Source organism: Nothobranchius furzeri, chromosome 10, assembly GCF_043380555.1.
Source record: "Nothobranchius furzeri strain GRZ-AD chromosome 10, NfurGRZ-RIMD1, whole genome shotgun sequence".
Classification (NCBI taxonomy): domain Eukaryota; kingdom Metazoa; phylum Chordata; class Actinopteri; order Cyprinodontiformes; family Nothobranchiidae; genus Nothobranchius; species Nothobranchius furzeri.
The window spans coordinates 61038547-61058546 of NC_091750.1; the positions used below are offsets into that span (position 1 = coordinate 61038547).

The 20000-nt window shown below is 41.0% G+C and overlaps 3 protein-coding genes across 4 annotated transcripts in view; 1 reads left to right on the forward strand and 2 right to left on the reverse strand.

Annotated features, from left to right (window-relative positions):
• Nucleotides 1-6072, reverse strand: part of LOC107386897 (Golgi SNAP receptor complex member 1) — a 10399-nt gene extending 4327 nt beyond the window's left edge. Inside the window, exons 1-6 of one of the 2 annotated variants that reach the window (XM_015961559.3) lie at nt 5945-6072; nt 5458-5569; nt 5237-5309; nt 4919-5026; nt 4666-4757; nt 1523-1597 (exon numbers count right to left, since the gene is read on the reverse strand). In XM_015961559.3, the coding sequence (XP_015817045.1) occupies nt 1523-1597; nt 4666-4757; nt 4919-5026; nt 5237-5309; nt 5458-5569; nt 5945-6029 (545 nt within the window). In that variant the 5' untranslated portion in view covers nt 6030-6072. The remainder of the gene's footprint in view (nt 1-1522; nt 1598-4665; nt 4758-4918; nt 5027-5236; nt 5310-5457; nt 5570-5944) is intronic. The other variant, XM_015961560.3, reaches the window with a different exon arrangement.
• An 836-nt stretch (nt 6073-6908) lies between these two features.
• LOC107386899 (beta-crystallin A1) lies at nt 6909-8643 on the reverse strand. Its single transcript, XM_015961562.3, has 6 exons — nt 8590-8643; nt 8347-8413; nt 8140-8258; nt 7899-8040; nt 7679-7821; nt 6909-7566 (listed from the first exon to the last, which is right to left on the reverse strand). The coding sequence occupies exons 2-6, from the start codon at nt 8383-8385 to the stop codon at nt 7419-7421; spliced, it is 591 nt and encodes a 196-aa protein (XP_015817048.1). The 5' UTR covers nt 8386-8413; nt 8590-8643; the 3' UTR covers nt 6909-7418.
• A 5842-nt stretch (nt 8644-14485) lies between these two features.
• The window catches only part of unc119a2 (unc-119 lipid binding chaperone a2), a 15186-nt gene continuing 9671 nt past the window's right edge, over nt 14486-20000 (forward strand). The window contains exon 1 of the mRNA XM_015961563.3: nt 14486-15120. Within this exon, the coding sequence (XP_015817049.1) occupies nt 14856-15120 (265 nt within the window). The 5' untranslated portion in view covers nt 14486-14855. The remainder of the gene's footprint in view (nt 15121-20000) is intronic.

The following is a 20000-nucleotide window of genomic DNA, read 5'->3' on the forward strand; positions in this document are numbered from 1 at the left end:
CTTTTACCTATTTCATATGAAAGGTTAGATTAAGTGACATTACTCAATCGGAGAACAAGACCAGCAACAGTAAATATGAAAATAAATGACAATTTTTTTGTTAACCTTTGGTTGCATAAATGTAAACCTTAAACAGAATGTATAACAAATGAATAAAAAAAATTAATAATAAATTAAAAGACTCTGACAAATATTTTAAGTAAACAAACAAAATATATCATTTTATAGTTGAAAATGTTTTGTTATGTTTTACTGTCAGCAAGTGGTAGGAACTGCTGAGGGCAGGGACATGAGGAAAAAACAATAAAACACAATATTGTCCATTTACCAGCTGCTACAAGTCGAGTGTCCAAAGTTTCAATTTCACACACTGCAAAAAATCATCATGCAATGCTTCGTGATGCTGCTTCAAACGTGCAGTGAGGTTGGACATATTAAACTTTCTTGGTTCTGATCCACCATGGGAAACTTGTGCATGGCAAATGTTGCACTGAGCCGCTCTGTCTTTTATGAACTTTACCAAAAACACAGCCACCTGGACTTGGTTGACATTGCTACTTTGCTAGCACGCACTGTTCTGATCACGTGGGCTTTGCATGCTGGATCTGGGTGCTGCTGGATAGAGTTGCTGGAATGGAGATTAAAGTGGAATGGACTGCTTATATCGGAGATTTTTGATGCAGTTTAATGTAATCCAATAGTGTTTTGGGGCCGATATCGAATTACTTCCGATATCAATATCGAAACAGGACATCCCTATTAGAGAGGTCCATTTCAGTGGATTGGGGCCACTGAAATGAGAATTAGAAATTATTTCTGACTTTTTTTTTCTCTCAGAAATCAAAAATCAGAACCGACGGAGGTGGTCACAGATATTGTGACGTTCTTCTCACGACCAGACGAGTCAATTGCATCAGTTCTTTGTGATTAATTGAATTCCATAAGTTACAGCAGCCGTAGCTGTGCCGCAAAAAGAAAGGAAATGCTGAACAACAGATGCTTCAACCACCAAATTCGTCTTGTATTCTTTAACCACTATCTCTCCCCACACATATGCTCTATAGCCCTACAGGATCAATTAAAATTAAAATAAATCTCCAACATTGTAGTTTTTTTGTTGTCTCAAAATAAAATTACTAAAGTATGTTTAAACCTAAAATAATCTTGAGTTTACTCAAAACAAAACTCGGGATCTTGCCCCAGGACTGCGTAAAAGAAGAAATGGAAAAAGTTTTTTTTTCTAATATTCCTTCAAGTTCACTGTAAAACTTCTAGAATCTGTTGTGTTTCTAAAAAAGGACATCAGATAGTTAATAAAAGAACAAAAATGCAACAAATATAGGTTTATTTATGAATGAGGAAACAGACATTGGTTGCTTAGATCTGAGGTTTGCATCAAAGCAGAAAAGAATTCTGGCATTTTAAGAACCCATGTTAAATATAAAACCTTCTCTGTTCCTAAAGCAAACAGGATTATTTACATTTAAAATGAATAAAAGACTATTTTTCTGTAAACTCTTACTTTCTGAGGTGTTCGTGTTCCTTCAGGAAGAGCTCAGTCCTTCTGTTGTTCACCCCTGAGCTGTTCTTGTAGGACCTGATTAAAACAGAATGATTCATTATTGTGGAATATAGTGGAATAAAGGTTTCATTAAAAAAATGCTAAGTCACTGAAATCCTCCAAAAACTCTCAATATCTTGGAGGTAATTGGATCAGAGATAAATATGACAACATCAGATGATATGGTGTCACAATGAGGTCAAAAACAGAGATGGGGCATCAACATGTCATCTCCATGGCGAGATTTTTTTTTCTCCTCAGCAACTGAAGCAGGTTCATTCACTGTGCTGATAGAAATCACCTGGTTTGGTTGCTGAAGAAAAACAAGGCATGGATTTGACTGGTTGATGCCCCAATTCCCCATCTCTGATCAAAAATGTCTGCCCTGATGTGATGATGTCACTGGAAATCAGACAGCAGATTTATGCTAAAGTCTGAATCGTTCACGAGCATCAATGCAGTCAGACACAGACACTTTCTGATTTAAAGCTTTACAGCAATTAGCTCTACTGCACCCAAAGCTTCATCCTCAGTCTCTAGCTAACCCCACCTCAAAGTTTATCTTTGTGGGAATAATTTAAATCCAATCTCATCCGTTCTGTAATCAGTCGGCTTCAGATCAGAAAACATCCCTTTTCCACTGTCCCTCTCCCCCCAGGATTTCGTATTCCTCTGCAGGCCACACGCAACCACTCTCCCTCAACTTTGGCTGAATGAAAGCCTTGCGGTTTGATTTACTGTAGAAGGCACTTAGGAGAGAAATCCCCAAGAGGAGAGAGAAAGAGATACAGATGCAGAAAGGAGGAGGGAAAGCTTCCTAATGAGAGGGTGCAAGATGATGGAGGGAGCGGAAGGTGTTAGTGGGTGGAGAGTCCGCACATCTCTGCCCCCTGCTGGTTAAGATTAACAGCAAAGATTCACTTAAGTGGAAGGAAAGGAGAAGAGGAGGAAAACGAGTCAAAAAAGGACAGAAGCGCAATTAATTACATCATTTATACAAAAAGAAATTGAATAAAATCACCACTGTTTTTTTCTGAATTACTGGGATAATTTAAAAACAAAACAAACACAACAAAAAAATCCTGGAGAAACATGTCTGGAAGATCTGATGGTGCTTCACGCCTCAACAGGCACAAATTCTTCAGGTTTGTGCGCAAAGTCGACAAACTAATAATAATCCCACCTAAATTATTTAGAGACAAGAGTATCTCCTAGTGTCTCAATCCCAAAATAAAGTGAAAAAAACTCAACAAGTGGGATAAGTTTGAGCTCATTTTAATTAGCCAGTTAATAACACCTACGTCTGGTAAAACACTGCAGTGGTTTTATCTTATTCATTGATATTTTATTATCATCTCAATAATTCAGAAAAACACAAGCTTTTGTTGTTTTTGTAAAAATGTCGTTATTTCAGAAAAACAAAGGTGTTCTATTGCCTATAGGGCTTGTGATCACACGTGACTACGCAGAGCATTCTGGGATGTTGGAAGCTTGACGAGTGTAAACAAACCATGAAATAAACGGTACTGTCGCAGAGAACTGGCGGATTTCTGTGAAAGAAAGTGTTAAACAACATTGTAAAATCCCAAAAAGGATGTGGAATATACAGGGACACATTAAATAAAGATGCTGGGGGCCGGTATGTGGACAAAATCAGTGTTAAAAATGGCTTTGAACCATATGAAAGACTTTCTTGTTTGTGGTGTGAGCGGATGTAAACGTCCGGATGAGAGGTAAACGTTTTATTTGCTGGTTTTTATAGTAAAGCAATCAAAATTGTCATCCCACAGAAGAAGTGTAGCAGGAGAAGTTGTGTTGTGTGTCAGCGCGCCCGCATTAGCTTACTGGTATGTGAGTGTAGCTTCTGTGTGCTTATAGTCAACAAGACGTTTTTAATACCAGATACTTGGTCTCCATGGTTTTGGCCTCCAAGCAGGAAAACGGTGTAAAGTTAGCTTGTTTTCCACCTTTATTCACCTGGTGATCACGTGTCATCCCACAAAACACAACAACGATTTACTAGAGTTGTGAAATATAACCCATCAAATAAGTAATTGATTAATTTAAGCTGCAAGAATGAGACTGAGCACGCTGTTCACAATAGTAACAAGTAAGACCTCACATGCTTCCAACAGGGTGGCTGCGTCGGTGATGACGTCACGATCACAAGCCGTATACCGATAAGTACGAGACGTGGTCAGCCAATGGCCGATATGTGCTGCCAATTTTTATGGGCCGGTATTGACGGTTTTCACCATATTTTCATGCTAAAATATCATTAATAATGATGCACAGAATATCTGAAGCTGAATCATTTTGTGAAATCTGAATTTAACCAACTGTTAAATCTCAACTTTGTGTCATTCAGACACCTAAATAATGTTAATTTAGAATATTTATTATGCAGATGTTATTAGTGAAAGTAAAAATATATTGTAATTAAATTCTGCTACAGCACCGGGCTGGCCAATGTTGTGCCTGACTTAGGGCTGGGCAATAAGTCGAAAATTTATCGTATTGAAATTTCTGACTCTTATCCAGATAATTTTTCCCACGTCAATAAATTAGATAATAAAAAAATTAAAAGATGTGTGTAGGTTGGCAACATTCATGTCCCTTTAAGAAGCTGTACCACCTTGAGTCACGTAAAAATTTGACTCAACCCGATGCATGTGACAGCCCCATCTAGTGGACAACGTTTGATTCTGCACATACCTGTAGTTATCGTCCATTTATTGTTATCGATAATCAATATCAATAAATCATGATATTAATTTTAGGCCATATCGCCCAGCCCTAGCCTGACTTTAAATCAGCTCGACTTAAAGACAAATATTGGCAGATGCCGATGTATAAAAAACAGTAAATATCACCCCCTTATATCAGTTGACCAAAATATCGGTCTACCCCCACTTCCAAGTGAATGCAACATGCTTCTGTAGAAAAATGAAAGAAAAAAAAATTGTAAATGATAGAAAATAGAGAGTTCATGAGGTTCAGGGTTTGCCGAAGGACACTTAAAAATGTGATGGACGGTCCAAATGCACACGCACGTGCGCGCACACACACACACACACACGTGTTTGTGTCAGAAAAGTTCTTACTCAATGTCTCTGTGAACAGAACCCAGCAGGTCCTCTCGCTCTCGCAGGCTGAAGAAATTGCTTTTCGTTTTATGAAACTCATGAGTGTAATCCTGCAGAACAATGCAAAAGGACAAACAGCCATTAAGCCACAATAAACCAGTATCAAAACTCTCTAAAGCAAAAATTATAACGATAATAATACCACAATTATTTTGTCTTTGGCGAGAAGGCGATGACACACTTGAGAGTGAAAAAGAAGCTGGACGTATACCTGTAAAATGTCTCTGTGTCTCTGTAAGGTGTGCATCAGTGCTGCATTCTGTGATGAGGCTCCAGGAGAGCTTGTGTATTCTGCCATCTTGTCATTGATCACAGCAAGCTGCCAAAAAATTAGGATAAATCATTATAGGGAAATTACAAAGACTTTCAGAAAACTTTTCAAAACGTTTCTATTGAAGAGTAAAGTTTGATCGGTGTCTGTTTAAATAACCAGAACTAATCCCAACAAATCAATATTCACAATAAAACACAAAGATGCTACCAGGAGTAATCCGAGTAAAATACTTAGCATTTGTGATATTTTACGCACTTTAGCCAAGAGCTGCTCCACTTCAGTCGTCATGGCAACGACCATGTTATCTTGTGGGCCAAAAGAATCTGACCTGATTTAAAGAAAACAGTGTTAAACTGAGGATATTTAATCAAACACGTTATGTCTTTAATGCACTGATTGATGTAAAACAATAAATTAAAATGAAAACCAGTGATTGTGATAAACTGGATCAGTTTAAGATGAGAATAAGTTGCTACCTGGGTCTTGTCTGATGGTCGTGGCCGCTGCTGTAACTGGTGCACAGCTTACTAAAGGAGACCAGCTTCATGTCCAGCTCATTCTCCAGCTGCCTGGCCTGTTTACGTAAATCTGAGTGAACAAACAGCAAAGCATGCTGAATAAAAAGCATTTCAGGGAAAGAAACGCCTCAGATTTTCACTTTTCATTGACTCGTTTGATTGATCAGGTTTCCCAGTCAAATTAGACTCGTGATGAGTCGGCTAGAAGGACCGGACCGAGTTCTCTGAGCTGTTCATAAAACTTTTCCATTTCCACGTCAAAGCAGTCAACAAGCTAACAGGTTAGCATAGCAAACAAATGCAGTATCTACTTCAGACTTTGATGATGTAATGTTCTGATATCGTAAGAGGTTAAGTACAAGTGACGTTAATCTACCGATAAATGAAATAAATAAGAAATGTTTTTCTTTGTTTAATATTTTAGACTTTTAACATATCTATTTACCTTCCCAATAGTTGCTGCCGGTTGCCATGGCTGATGTTGGTGTGTCATCGTCAGCCGTCAAGTGGAAATAAGTGTCGTACTTCATTTGTCGCGCCACAACGCTCTCTCGTGTCGTGGCCACAGCCACACCTGTACACTCCCAACTTTATCTGATTTTTCAGATCCATGACATGATTTTATTGAACTTTTGCGTTAAATTGATTATGGATTCTACTGAGTGTCATTCAAAATGCCATTCCTTTCAAATAGATGTTTACTTTACATTAAATGTTATTTCGGCATAGCTTTAATAATTTATTAAGTTGATTGAGACAAAAGCTTATACATTTTTGTAAAAAATAAAATAAAATGGAAATTACTTTTTGATGCACGCACAGTTTGAATAAACGAAAATGATGGTTTTATAATATATTATTATTATTACATATTTTTGTTAGAACTATTCTAGCTGAGTTTTAGCAAAATGTTCCTAAAAATTTTGAGTCTAAATAAATTTTATCAGTGGAATCTATCCTAGATCTAATGAAGCAGTCAATAGTTTTTTATCCCCTAAGGCAGAGTGTAAATCTAGTTTTGTTTTTTTAGTTGATACAACCTGCGTACCTCATCTAATTTACCAGTTTGATTTAGCAATTTTCAGTTTTGGTAATCTTTTTAATGTGCTATTACCTGTCTATTTAATAAAAAGCACACTTTTTGTTAAAATGACATGATTTGTGTGCAGTTTAGATAATTTTGTTCTTCAAAATGTGTCTCCGAATGTATACTATTGAAAAGAAATGACCTTATTGTTAATTAAAATTGACTAAACCTTCTGAGGATTTGAATACATTTTAAGAAATTAACAAATATTTTACTAAGAGGTGGTGTCTAAATGATTTACTAATTATGCCATTTTGAATAATGGTAGGTGTTTGCAGAGCAGGAAATCAGATCAGCACAAAATAAAAGAGAAGTGCATAACTGAAGTTAATCAGCATCTTTTGGTCTTTTTGCTCATTCTCTTTATTCATCATCTTGAACACAGGTAGTCGAGGATATCACAGAAACAAGACTTGTTGTTTTGATGATGTGGAGGAAATGAGGTAATGGGCGGAGGGGATGACAAACCGCAGTGAACATCAGGATGTTTTCATCACTTTTCTGCAGAAAACCTCGGCAGATGAGACTTTTTTCTGTTGTCACTCATTCACCATTTTTCTCAATTCCTATTTTTCTGTCTTTCTCAGAACTTTCCATTATTTATGATGTTCGCATTTCAGAAAATAAATTTAAAAAAATGGCGCTGGGCACAACAGATGCCAGTAAAAACCTGAAGTTCAGTCCCAGATTTTCCTCTGATGAGCTGGAGCAGCAGCGCTCAGGAGAAGGAGGTTGTTGCAGAAGAAGAAAAAGAAGAAGTGAAGGAGGGATGCAAATGCAGGGGGAGGAAGAGGAAGAGGAGGTAAGGTGATGAAGGAAGTCCTTCTCTTCTTTAGTGCTGGATCCTCCTGATTGACTGAATCTGAGGAGTCTGGGAGTGGGAGCCAAACTCTCGATAGCACTTGTACTCGCCTCCGTGACAGTCGCACTCCACGATGTACTGGTGTCCACGGTAACCAGGGTACTGGTAGCACACAAAGCTGCAGGAATACACATGTCTCAACAATCAAACACTAATAAAGTCAACAGAAAGGTTAAAAAAAATAAAGAACCAAATTTCACTTTAGCTTTTCTTAAAAATAATGTACTTACGCTCCACAATGAACCTGCATGGATCCAACCTCATTGTTCATCCAGCCCATGGCCTGCAGAGAGGGGTAGTCATCGCACAGCTCGAACTGACGACCCATCATGTTCTCCTTCTCAAAGATGGTCATACGGGATTCCTTGTGGTTCTATTCAAAACAGAAAATAACGAGTTCTGGCTTTGCCTCCCAACAGCTGAGGTTGTTGTGAGTAATTTTGAACCTACAGCGCAGCAGATGGGCCTGAAGGAGATCATCCTCTCAATGCGGTAGGAGTTGCTGCCGCTGTAGGCTTCAAAGCGAGGGTAGTCTCCCTTCTCCAGCACAAACTGCTGACCACAGAAGCTAGAGTGCTCGTAACCAACCCAGCTGTGATTCATGAACCAAGACAAAATCAAATCAGCAACCTCCAACCTCAGAGCAGTGCCACTTTAAACAAAAAATGGGACAAGCGTCAAACACACGTACGCGCCACACTCAATCTTCAGAGAGCGAATGTTCTCCATCCCACACTCCATGATGTTCTGGCAGCTGGCGGTGAACTCCATACGCCTGCCCTGGAAGTACTCCTGGTCGTACACGGTGATCTGAAGCCCAACAACACACACACATGGACCAAACTGCTGATTTTACCATGTAAGCTGATAAAAGGAACAGAGGAGGAGTGGATCTTACCTTCCATGGGCCCATGGGCGTGGGGTTAGTCAGAGCCATGATGTTGTGGATATATTTTCAGCAGCACCTAAAGAGAAATAAGCACAGTTATAATGAAACCCAAGGTGTTCATTGTTTACGAATCCTTCTAAAGACATTTAGGATCGTCTCTAGTTCTTTAGAAGGCAAACTGTTCTAGAGTCACATGACCTCAGGTTATAAATCTGTTTTGCACTGTTGACCACTTGAACTAGCTTGACCTACCCAAACAGGTGAGTCGTGTGGCACAGGGTTCCACTGAACAGTCTACGGAAACATTGTGTTTTGGGGGGTATATATACACCCCCGGGTTGCTAGGGGCCAGGGGGCAGGAGCGCCTGGACCCATGTCAGCACTTTGCTTTGGACTCCTATTGTTTAGTTGTGCTAGCCACAGAGGGGTTAACACACAGACACACTCTGATTCATGCAAACACAATGAGGACACGCTGAGTTACAAACACCTCTGTATCTGCTCTATATGTTAGAAAAACACCAGGGCTACATACCACACTGGGATTTATTATCTAACACAGAAAGTACATAAAAATCTGTCATGACAAGCTTTTAATTATCAGTTTAATCAATGTGATGTTCCAAAGAGAAAGATGGACGCTTATGGACTATTTTCAGCTGTTTGAAGTATTTACACCGTTTGTCGTGTTTATAACTGAGGAAACAACTATTTTTACGGTCTTTCGCCTTTTATCGTTGTTAGATTATGCCATTCATAACTTTCATTTGCTACAGCCAAAAAGCAAAAGGTAGACAGTAAGTATGTTTGATATCCACTTTTTAACCAATATCCCACATACCCAAAGCCAATACTGTATACCAAAATCTGGTATACTGATATAGTCGAATTCTTTAGTTACAATACCTGTATACCAATACCAATAAGGGTCCCCCTCTTATTAAATAATTTATAAATAACTCCTATTGTCAAAATGACAATCCTTCCCATCTTAGACTACGCTGACATCATTTATAGGACTGTTTCCAAAAACCTTCTACATAAACTCGATGTCATTTATCACTCAGCAATCCGTTTCATCACTGGTGCCCCTTTCACTACTCATCATTGTGATCTGTACTCTCTTGTTAACTGGCCATCACTCCGTTCCCGCAGGTTGTTATAAGGGTATCAATTTATATACGAAACAATCATCGGTAGAACACCGTCATATCTTCGCTCATTACTCATCACTTCCAACAACCAGTCAATCCCGCTGGTTAGCGAGGCGGGGATGGGGGTTTTACTGGCGGCGGTCCGCACGTAGAGAGAGGCAGGCTTCGGCTGAGAGAGCTGGTCATGTACGAGTAAGTGAATTATCAATGAGAGAAGACTGGAAGTAAACACTTTGGATTTTGACTGGGATCTGAGATGGGAAGCACAAGTCAGCAGCTCTGGTCATGGCAAGACGATAACTGAACATTGGAGCGGTGAGTGAGGCAGCTATTTGACTGGTTGGCAGTGATGATTGTCCAATGAGGGAGTTGATTACATCCAGGTGTAGCGTGTTAGCAAGATGAGGACCTGACTCAACCAGCGCAATTTAAGTTCCAGTAATTTAATCTCTATGGTTATTCCTAAAACTCGCACCTCCTTTGGCCGCTCCTCATTCCAGTTTGCTGTTTCCAACGACTGGAATGAGCTGCAAAAATCACTGACGCTCACTACCTACATTCCATTATCTACCTTCAATAATTCATTGCAATCAATAGTTTCTGAGCCTGCTTCTGAGTACTCAAAGATGGGCTTATTTCTGTTTTGATTGCTTGTACATATTGTATATGAGAACAGTCCTTTGACTTTATGTCTAACAGTTTTATCTTATTTTGAACTTGTTTTCATCTTATATATCGGTTGTTCTTTGATGTAAGGCTAACTATGTGTCTGTTGCAACTGCCTCTTGGCCAGATCGCCTTTGTAAATGAGAATGAGTTCTCAATCGACTCATCTGGTTAAATAAAGGTTAAACTATCATGCAAACATCATCTATGCTAATATAACAACTACTTCAATTTAAGTTTAAGGCCCCTTTACCAGAGGAGCGTGAGTTTGGTCCGCATAGCCGGCAGTAAGTCGGACCTGTTCCCGGTGAGGGTTGGACTCCGCCAGGACTGCCCTTTGTCACCGGTTCTGTTCATTACCGGTATGGACAGAATTTCTAGGCGCAGCCGTGGTGTGGAGTGTGTCGAGTTTGGTGGCAGGAGAATCTCGTCTCTGCTTTTTGTGGATGAGGTGGTCCTCCTAGCTTCATCCAGCTCTGACCTTCAGCTCTTGCTGGGTAGGTTCGCGGCCGAGTGTGAAGCAGCTGGGATGAGGATCAGCACCTCCAAATCTGAGACCATGGTTCTCGACTGGGAAAGGGTGGCTTGCCCCCGGGTCGGGAGAGAGGTCCTACCTCAAGCGGAGGAGTTTAAGCATCTCGGGGTCTTGTTAACGAGTGAGGGTAGGAGGGATCGGGAGATCGACAGGCGGATTGGTTCAGCGTCTGCAGTGATGCGGACGCTGAGCCGATCTGTCGTGGTGAAGAGGGAGCTGAGCCAGAAAGCCAGGCTCTCGATTTACCGGTCGATCTATACATCCCAATCCTCACCCATGGTCATGAGCTTTGGGTAATGACCGAAAGAACGAGATCGCGGATACAAGCGGCCAAAATGAGTTTCCTCAGTAGGGTGGCCGGGCTCAGCCTTAGAGATAGGGTGAGGAGCTCGGACATTCGGGAGGGACTCGGAGTAGAACCGCTGCTCCTCCAGATCGAAAGGAGTCAGTTGAGGTGGTTTGGGCATCTGGTCAGGATGCCTCCTGGACGCCTCCCCGGGGAGGTGTTTTGGGCATGTCCTGCCGGCAGGAGGCCCCCGGGTCGACCCAGGACACGTTGGAGAGGTTACATCTCCAATCTAGTCCGGGAACGCCTTGGGGTCCTGCCGGAGGAACTGGTGGTGGTGGCCGAGGAGAGGACGGTCTGGAGCTCCCTAGTTGGGATGCTGCCCCTGCAACCCGGAACCGGATAAGCGGAGGAAGACGACGACGACAACCTCAGATTGGATAACAGCAACACGACTCTACCACAGACTTGCAACATGAAAGTTTTATCTCCACAAATAACAGATGCCTGGAGGAGTTCTGCTGTGTGGTGAAGTTGCTAATGATAACAGTTAGCTTCTACTAGTCAAGACGTTCTCTGCTGTTTCCTGGATGCTCAACCAACAACAGCCTCCCCGTCATGAGTCAAGATGGGTGAGTATGTTAAGAGACAGTGTGACGTAGATCTGTCGGGATTTTCAAATCCTAGATTTTCACTGTCTACTTTCCATCAGGAGCTGACGAACGAGATTGGTGTAGGAGACTGTTTTCATGTTCAGCCAGCGTGAAAATCTAAAACTGACCATTTATAATCAGAAATAAGATTTTTTAAATGTTTCTTTTTCTTCTGTGTTCCAAGTACTTAAAAAATGAAGCTAAATAGAGAGTTTTTTTTTTACTGGGGCACAAGCTAGATTTTCATATTTGACCCAAATGATCAGTGAGGGCTATGGGGCAGTGACATCATGTGGGAAGCCTGGTCAGGAGGTCTGATGGCGGTTTGGCATCCATCTCTCAGTCGTGGTAGCCAGCTGTGTTTCAGCAGCTAATGTTTCACCTCAGGAAGCACACTGCGTATGCTCAATGTGTAAAAGAGATAAGTTTACTTCAGTGAAGTAAGCTGTGAGGAGTTCACCGGGTACAAAGTTTTCACAGAATTTTGAATGCAATAAAAAAATCTTTATTATATGTATTGAATTTTTTCTCTCAGAAATCAGGAAAACATTGATAACAGCAAAATTAGTGAACTTCCTTGCTCATCTCTCCTCCTGCAGCACCGAACAATAAACATTTAGGAACGGCTTACTGAGGTCAGCACATTGCCCAGACTCCCTGTCTCTCTCTCTGTGTGTGTGTGTTTGTGCATATGTGTGTTCATTTGCGCTAACATGTAATTCCTAAAATAATGTCTAAATTCCAGGTCTGAAGGTGAAAGATGTTTGTGCCCTTCGAGGTAAAAAAAATTAGAACATTTTGTAAATTCTGAGTGGATTTATTCATGACTGAATGTGAGACAGGACGCATGTCTGTGTGTGTGCATGTGTGTGTGTGTGTGTGTGTTTCTGCTGACGAAAGCAGTGGCTCAGATGTGACAAAGGGACAAGCAAACTCAGCAGGCCGATGTGAAGAGACCGGGGTGACCTTATAGACGAGTCTGAATGTGCAAATACAATCACTTGCATCCATGCTGCTAATTTTCCTCTCCTTTCAGGAGTGGGCAGATGCTACAGTCCTCTGCACGCACGCACGTGCACACACACACACACACACACACACACACACACACACACACACACACACACACACACACACACACACACACACACACACACACACACACAAATTCCGAAACCGTGCACATCTTCAGTGAATTCACTTTTCTCAGCCAAATTATCCTGCAGGTCATTTTGATCCGCCTCCAAACTAAACCAGCTGTCAGGTGGGTTCCTCTGTTCAACTGATGACACTTACACTCAAGATTAAAGGCCAGCCATCAAAAAGATGAATTTGAAGAAAAAAATAAATAAAAATGCTTTTGCAATAGATGCAGACTTCCTGTAGGAGGAGACATTTCCATCAAAATCCCTCCAGGACCATGATAAAGGTCCATAAGGTAAAAGTCAAGAAGAACTGGCAAAGAATTACTCTCACAGGGTTCAATTGGATCATTGAAAAACATTTTAGAGCCATCTGTAGGGAAAAAAATCAGTAAACTTGGCCTCAAGTGACATCACTGTTATTTGAGACTCAATTTTAAATTTGATCCAATGAAAAAATGGGTTAACAAATGAAACTAAAATTTTGGAGAAGTATTTGGAACATTGTATGGAAGTCCATTTTTGCCACTCTGATAAAAAAAAATAAATCAAATGAAAATGATTAGATACACCATTATTTTATCAGAGTGGCAGAAATTGGCTTCCATACTTTGTGCACTGAAACAAGAAAGTTTTTAAGGAATTCTATTTAAATGATTTTAAGATATTATTCCTTTACAAACCTTGCCCAATTTTCTGTGCGCACAAAATAATCCAGAAATTGAAGAAGAGGCTCAATGAGCGCACCCTTGTGGCTGGATGCAGCTTACGTGTTAGTCCCCGCCCCCAGTGACATCTAGCTTCGCTTCACCGCGCGTAAACGAAGCGTGACACGCGCATTGCCGACACTTCGTGCCACGGCGGATGCTCGGAGCGTGGGGGTGAGAACTGAAGCAACGAATCAGAGAAATAGCTACAAGTGACCTCTCAGAGAAGAAAGCGACTGCGTCTCAGGTCATCCCCATGATTCTAATGGTGCAGCACGGGATCTTCTCTCTGCACAACACTTGAGTCAGTGTCCACAGCTGTATTTTTGCTGGGGCAGTCACTCTGTAACATAATTACATTCAGATTGTAAAAGACAGAAACTGACAGATTTGGTAAAGACCATAACAATGTTATTGCTGCGATGTCCTTTTGAAGTCTGGCCGGTAGACTTGTTTTATTGGGTTCAAAGGACATCGACACTGAACCATTTCAATCCATTTGTTTCATATTGGTTCATGTCTACTCCTCCCCTCCACGCAAACCAGAGACCCCAGACTCAAACTTAAAAATGCATCTTCATTTATTTTGACTGCTGTTGATTAACACACCTTGCTGCACATCCAGATTTTCTATAGTCGCACTTATTAGATGCTAATAAAGACACCTTGTGCTGCAGAATAAAGGGGACTTTTAGGGCATTTTCCCTGGTAGAAGTGTTTTATTTATTTCAGGTCAGAAGAGGTCACTCGGGTGTTTAGTGTGTGTGATGAATGAGCCAATAATCTCACGAGAGATGAAGAACATTGATTTTATTGAATATTCTTTGGATTAATTCTTTACGCACGTATTTTCTTAATTAGATTTTTTATGATCTTACATACCTGACATAGTATTCACGCAGTGAAAATATTTAGGGGTGCGATGCACACGGGCTTATGTTTATTGTTGTGCGCACCGCTTTATTTTGCGCAGACTGCGCGCTGAACAGCGGCTTTCTGCGCGGCTGAGCTGCATGACCCTCCTCCCCCTTCTCCTCCTCCTTAACGGCCACAACCATCTGCCGCCTCTTTTGCAATTTCAAACCCAGCAGATTATTTCCCTCAGACGTCTAGTGACGCTTGACAACCCAAAAAAAATCGCCTCAAGAGCAGCTGCGCTGCAAGGCGGCCTCTCCGCACACACGGGACCTCAGCGCGGTTTACCGGAGCCGTTGAACGCAGAGACGCACTTTCGGGTCCTAAAGACGAAGCGGATTTGAATTAAGCACCGGATCACAGCAACCCCGCATATTCTGGCTAAGGGGAGGGAGAGGAGGCAACTGTTTGGTATCTCTTGGAAGCCCTGAGTGAGGTGAAGGGGGAGGAGGAGCGGAGAATGAGCTATTCTTGTACCAGCAGAGGCAACAGCCAGGACCCGTCAAGCGCAAAGCAGTCCGTCGGTACTAATCCTGCCCAAACCGGCGACAGTGGCACTGACAGCACCGGGAACGGAAGTCCGAAGCAGACGGAGGCGATGAAAGTGAAGAAAGGCTGCAACTCGAGCGAGGTGGTGGGAGTCCCGGTGACCACGGAGGAAGAGCTGCTGACGAGGACGGCGATCAGTCCGGAGGATGTTCTGGGTCTGCAGAAGATCACAGAGAGTAAGTTGTACAGCGGCTGGAGGACAAAGGTGCTGAAATGCGACAGCTCCTGGATGAGTCATGCGTGGCGTCATTATTAATGTAATCTATAGGCCCTCACGCATCATGATGCTTCAGACGTTGTTTGGTTAGGGGTGACCGGTTTCTGCTAAACACCTGACCAAAACACTAGCAGCATTTCCTTCAAGTCAAAGGAAATGCCGCCGTGTCACAATTCAAAATCTAAATCAGAAAACCCATCCATCCATTGTCTGAACCCGCTTAGGGTCGCGGGAGGGCTGGTGCCTATCTCCAGCTGTCAGTGGGCAATCAGGCAGGTACACCCACAGTGTGCCAGCCCATCGCAGGGAAACTAAATCAGAAAACCAAGAAACAGATTCATTTGTGGACTAAAATCTTAAACATCCTCCAGAATAATTCAGACCAGAACACTTTAATTCACATAAACCAGAATAAGAAACTTTTGTTTACATTTGTCTGACAACTTTCATATAACTTTACACAAAACATTTTGCATTGCTTCTTTTCAGGGAAAATAACTTTAGCCTACTGCACAACACCTCCTCATCAAGTCTAATAAAACGTTTAATCTCTTGTTTTTAGGAGGCATTAATGACTAATCAGATCAGTGTTTTGTGCATTTTTTTCATTAAATCATGAAGCTTCTATACAGGTGACAGAAGGACATAGGGGCTGCATTCACAACTCAACTAGTGATAACAAATAAACACACGGGATTTGCTTGCGGTGTTAAACTTTACATAAAATAAAACTATATTTTATGAGCTTCTGTGTCGGTGGAAGAAACTAGAAGAAACAGAAAAAATAATCTCTTTAATTAGAAGATAGTTATGATAAATCCAACATTTCGCAACTTTAGTTTATTATTATTTTTTGTTTTTGTTTTTGGGCATCGTTCAATTCAGGTTGAAGAATCTATTATGGTGTTGGAAACTCACTTTCCTGCCTTACGGCGTCATCGCCGGAGGCAAGAGGAGGCATGTGTGAATCACCACAGCAACGTGGATGCACGCTTGAGTCGCCACGGCAACGTTAAGCATCTCCCTCTTGGTTACAGCCAGCGGAGCGTGCATCTCCGTTCTCCCACACACTTCCTGTTTTCTCCTTCTCCTCTCGTGTTTAACTGTTGTGTTCAGTGACGGGACAGAAATGGACACACACACATATGCTTTTGATTTAGTTTTTTTATTGGATTTTCTTATTTTTTCAGTTTTTCTGCCAAAAATTCTCAAGTGGCTGAAATTGATTCCCTCTCAGAGTTGCATCATGGGATTAGAGACAACCCCGAGTAAAAAGCTGGGTTTGAGTTTTAGAGTAACAGACGAAACCTTTAAAATAATACGCAAGTCAAAGCTCCTTCTCATCACTCTCCTCTCAGCTCATGCAGTAATTACAGCAAACTGATTCCCAAAGACAGAAGTGCAGATGGCTAATTGGAGCCAATTGAATCCTAAACTTAATCTGTTGCATCAGTGTTGAGCCCCAGAGCAACAAGAAAAGGCTCCCCTGTGATGGTGCTTTGTTTCAGCTGCTGGTATTTTTGGACGATCACATTTTCCACATGAATCAGTTGTTTTCTTTAGAGACGAGACAACATTAAAGAGGTTTGTGATTGAGAGAGCGAGAGCTGCAGGACACTTTCTCGACTCTTGTTTGAGTGGATTAGCTTCTTTTATTTGTCTCACATTTTTTATTAATTGTAAACGTGATGATTTTAGGCCTTTGCTTGAACAAAACAGAACACGTAAAGAGGACATAATGTGCAAAACTCACCTTTTGCATCTTTTTTGCTGCAACAACCCTCTATAAACACTCAAAAAATATATATGTATATTTATTTATTTTAATTTCAGGGCACCTTTCTCAGACCCAAGGACACCTTATAGCAATAAAAAAACTGTTAGTCTGCTTTCTGTTAGTGTGTGATTTTAGGAATCATGTGCATACAATGAGCTGCTTCTAAAAGCCCCCATTTGTGATGTCACAAACAGGGAAATTAGCAAGGAACCTCCTCTCACATACAAGAGGGTTTTCTGCTGCTACTAGGAGCCCCTCTCAGATTTTGGAGCACCTCAGGCTACAGCATCCTGTGCGGGGAGGTATGGGCGTGGCCAACACCAGCTTTCTCTCTTAAAGTGACAGAGCCCTGAAACGGCTCATTTTGGAAGGTACTGAAATGGTCAAGTATAAAACTGCTGATATCTCTTATTGTGAGAGGGATTTAGTGCAAAGAACTTATTGAACTTATTTTGTATCGACCATAGAAGTATTATAATTTAAGAAAAAAAATCGCAACATGCCCCATTTAAAGTCTAATTTACTAGTTGGAAAGCCTAACTGGTCATTTATTTTTCTTTTCTGAAAATGTAATTTAAGTCATTTTAGCAAGTCTTAATCACTTCTTTTGAGACATTTAGTATAGATTTTATAAAATAACGTTTGTCTATAACGGATGTGTTTTTGGTAGAAATAGTTGCTTTTAAAAAGTGTCGTAGCTGCAGCTAACAGCACTCAGCCTGGAGAATAAGTGGCCTGCATTTGTATAGCACCTTCTTTGGGTTCTACAACCCCCCAAGGCGCTTCACAAAACAATCAGTCATTCACCCATTCACACACACATTCACACGCTGGTGGGGATGAGTTATGTAGCCATAGCTGCTCTGGGGCACACTGACAGAGGCACGGCTTTCTGAACACTGGTGCCACTGGTCCTTCCAACTACCACAAGAAAGCAAGGCAGGTTAAGTGTCTTGCCCAAGGACACAACAGCAGCATTCTCTGGTTGGAGCCGGGATCGAACCTGCAACCTTCTGAACAACCCGCTCTGCCTCCTGCTGTCCCACAAGGAATAAGGAAGCAGACGAGTCGAGCTAACGGCTGCTCAGAAAGACGAGTGAATTTGGATTTTTAAATCTGTTTAAAACAAGACGATGGAATAAAGAAAGGAAACTTCAGATTGTCGAAATGTATTTATCTTCGATCCATGCGGGTCGCTGTCTGCGTTTGATCTCAAACTCCCAACACGGAATCTCCACCACACGTAAAATCAGCATTCTCTCATCTTCTCTGACTTATTTTTTTAAACAAAACTCTTCTAACGTTGTTTTGGTAATCAGCTGAATTCAGATCAAAGGATAGAGCAGCACAAAAACGCCGCCTATGAGTCACATTGTTGCCACAAACTTAGTAACTAAAGCATTTGCATGAAATTTTTTCACCATTAAAATTATTTTTTTACATCTAAAACTGTCAAGTGAGAAGTTTCCAGCATTGTCAGAGCATCAGAGGGACTTTTATTTTAACGCGTTTTTAACAAGTTTTGTCTTTTCTACAAAATAAATAACATCTCAGGAACATCATGCTGACAAAGCTTCATGTCTTTGCATGAGTTCAAGTGTTTGATCAGTTCCTGTTCCTCCTTTTTAGATGTTTAAACCAACTCTCATGATCTGCCTTCCCTCGAAAAAACACGCCTGTCACATGATGATTGAGCGGTCACGTGACCTAATGAAAGTAAAAAGAGAGGTTAAAATGAGTTCTAAGTTAGACTGTAGGATAACTTTAGAGATGTTTCTTTAAAGTTTTTTTTAAAGAACACATTTAAAAACTTTAGTAAATTAACAGATTTTACTATTTTTAATAAACTTAAGCTAAATTACTGAATTGTTGTGTATGGAGCTCAGTTAGGGTGCAAAGAGCAGTTCAGGAAGTGTTTTAAACCACAAAAGTAACGAAAATGCGAACCTGCTTCTTCTTTTACTCACTCTAAGTATAAAAATACGCGTAACTGTAAAGTCTTGCTTGTTTGTACTGTTTCAACCCATTTAGTAACTTTACTCTTAATGTAGACACATAGCTAGTTACAGTAAAACTCAGCTGATTTAATTTTTCTCCATTAGCCGAGTCCCTTCCAGAAAAATTAAGACCAGTAATAACTCCCAGTGATGAACCGGCCATTATGAAGTGGGATGCACTAAACCGGATCCCATTATCAGTGTCAGCTGTTATTTTTGCCAGCAGGCATGTTGTATCTATAAGCCTTTGATATGGTTTCATGAGGCTGTGATCTTAAAACGCCTGAGCGCTGCAGGTTTCTCAGGTCCATCCTGTGGTTTTCCAACACAAACTAGCTGCTGAAACAAGGTTAGAAATGTGTCATTTAGCTGCATGTAGGGCCAAAGCTGCTGAACGTGCTGAAGCGCAGCCCGCTCTGGTCTGTGGTGACAGGCAGGATTTAGAGACATAACTCAGTACAAAATCACAAAATATGTTTAATGCAGCTGAAAATGTTTCTTAACAACAGCAGCAACAGCGACTTGTATGATATAATTATTGTTTGGGTTTTGATGCGTCAGGATTTACAATAAAATTGAAGACATTTATAAAAATAACCATAAAAGAAATTCAACAATGACAAAATTGATCATTTAATAAATTAAAGTGATGATGGGTATTTTCCATGGTGATAGAGGGCCTTACATACCTAAATAATTGCAAGAGATATTTTTGTGTTCAAGTTAGACCGTACCAGTGTGAAAATCCCTGGTAGCGTAACCTTCAAACAAGTACTTTGTGTGATCGTTCAACCTCCAGCAAAATGACAAACACATCAGCCACCTTTTCACCACTGGCAACAAGCCAAGACGTAAATGTGTAACAACGTTTCTGAATGCAGAAAGTTGTTACAAATCAATAAATGTGTTTTGCCATCATGGGCTCCTGCATAAGCAAACATGACATCCAACATGGCGTCACCCAGAAACCTATGGCACTTACACACTAGCACCGGCTCTACTCTGTCTGGACCCGGTTTGGGGTGTTCTCATTTAGGTAGCCTTGAATTTTCCCGCACGCAACAT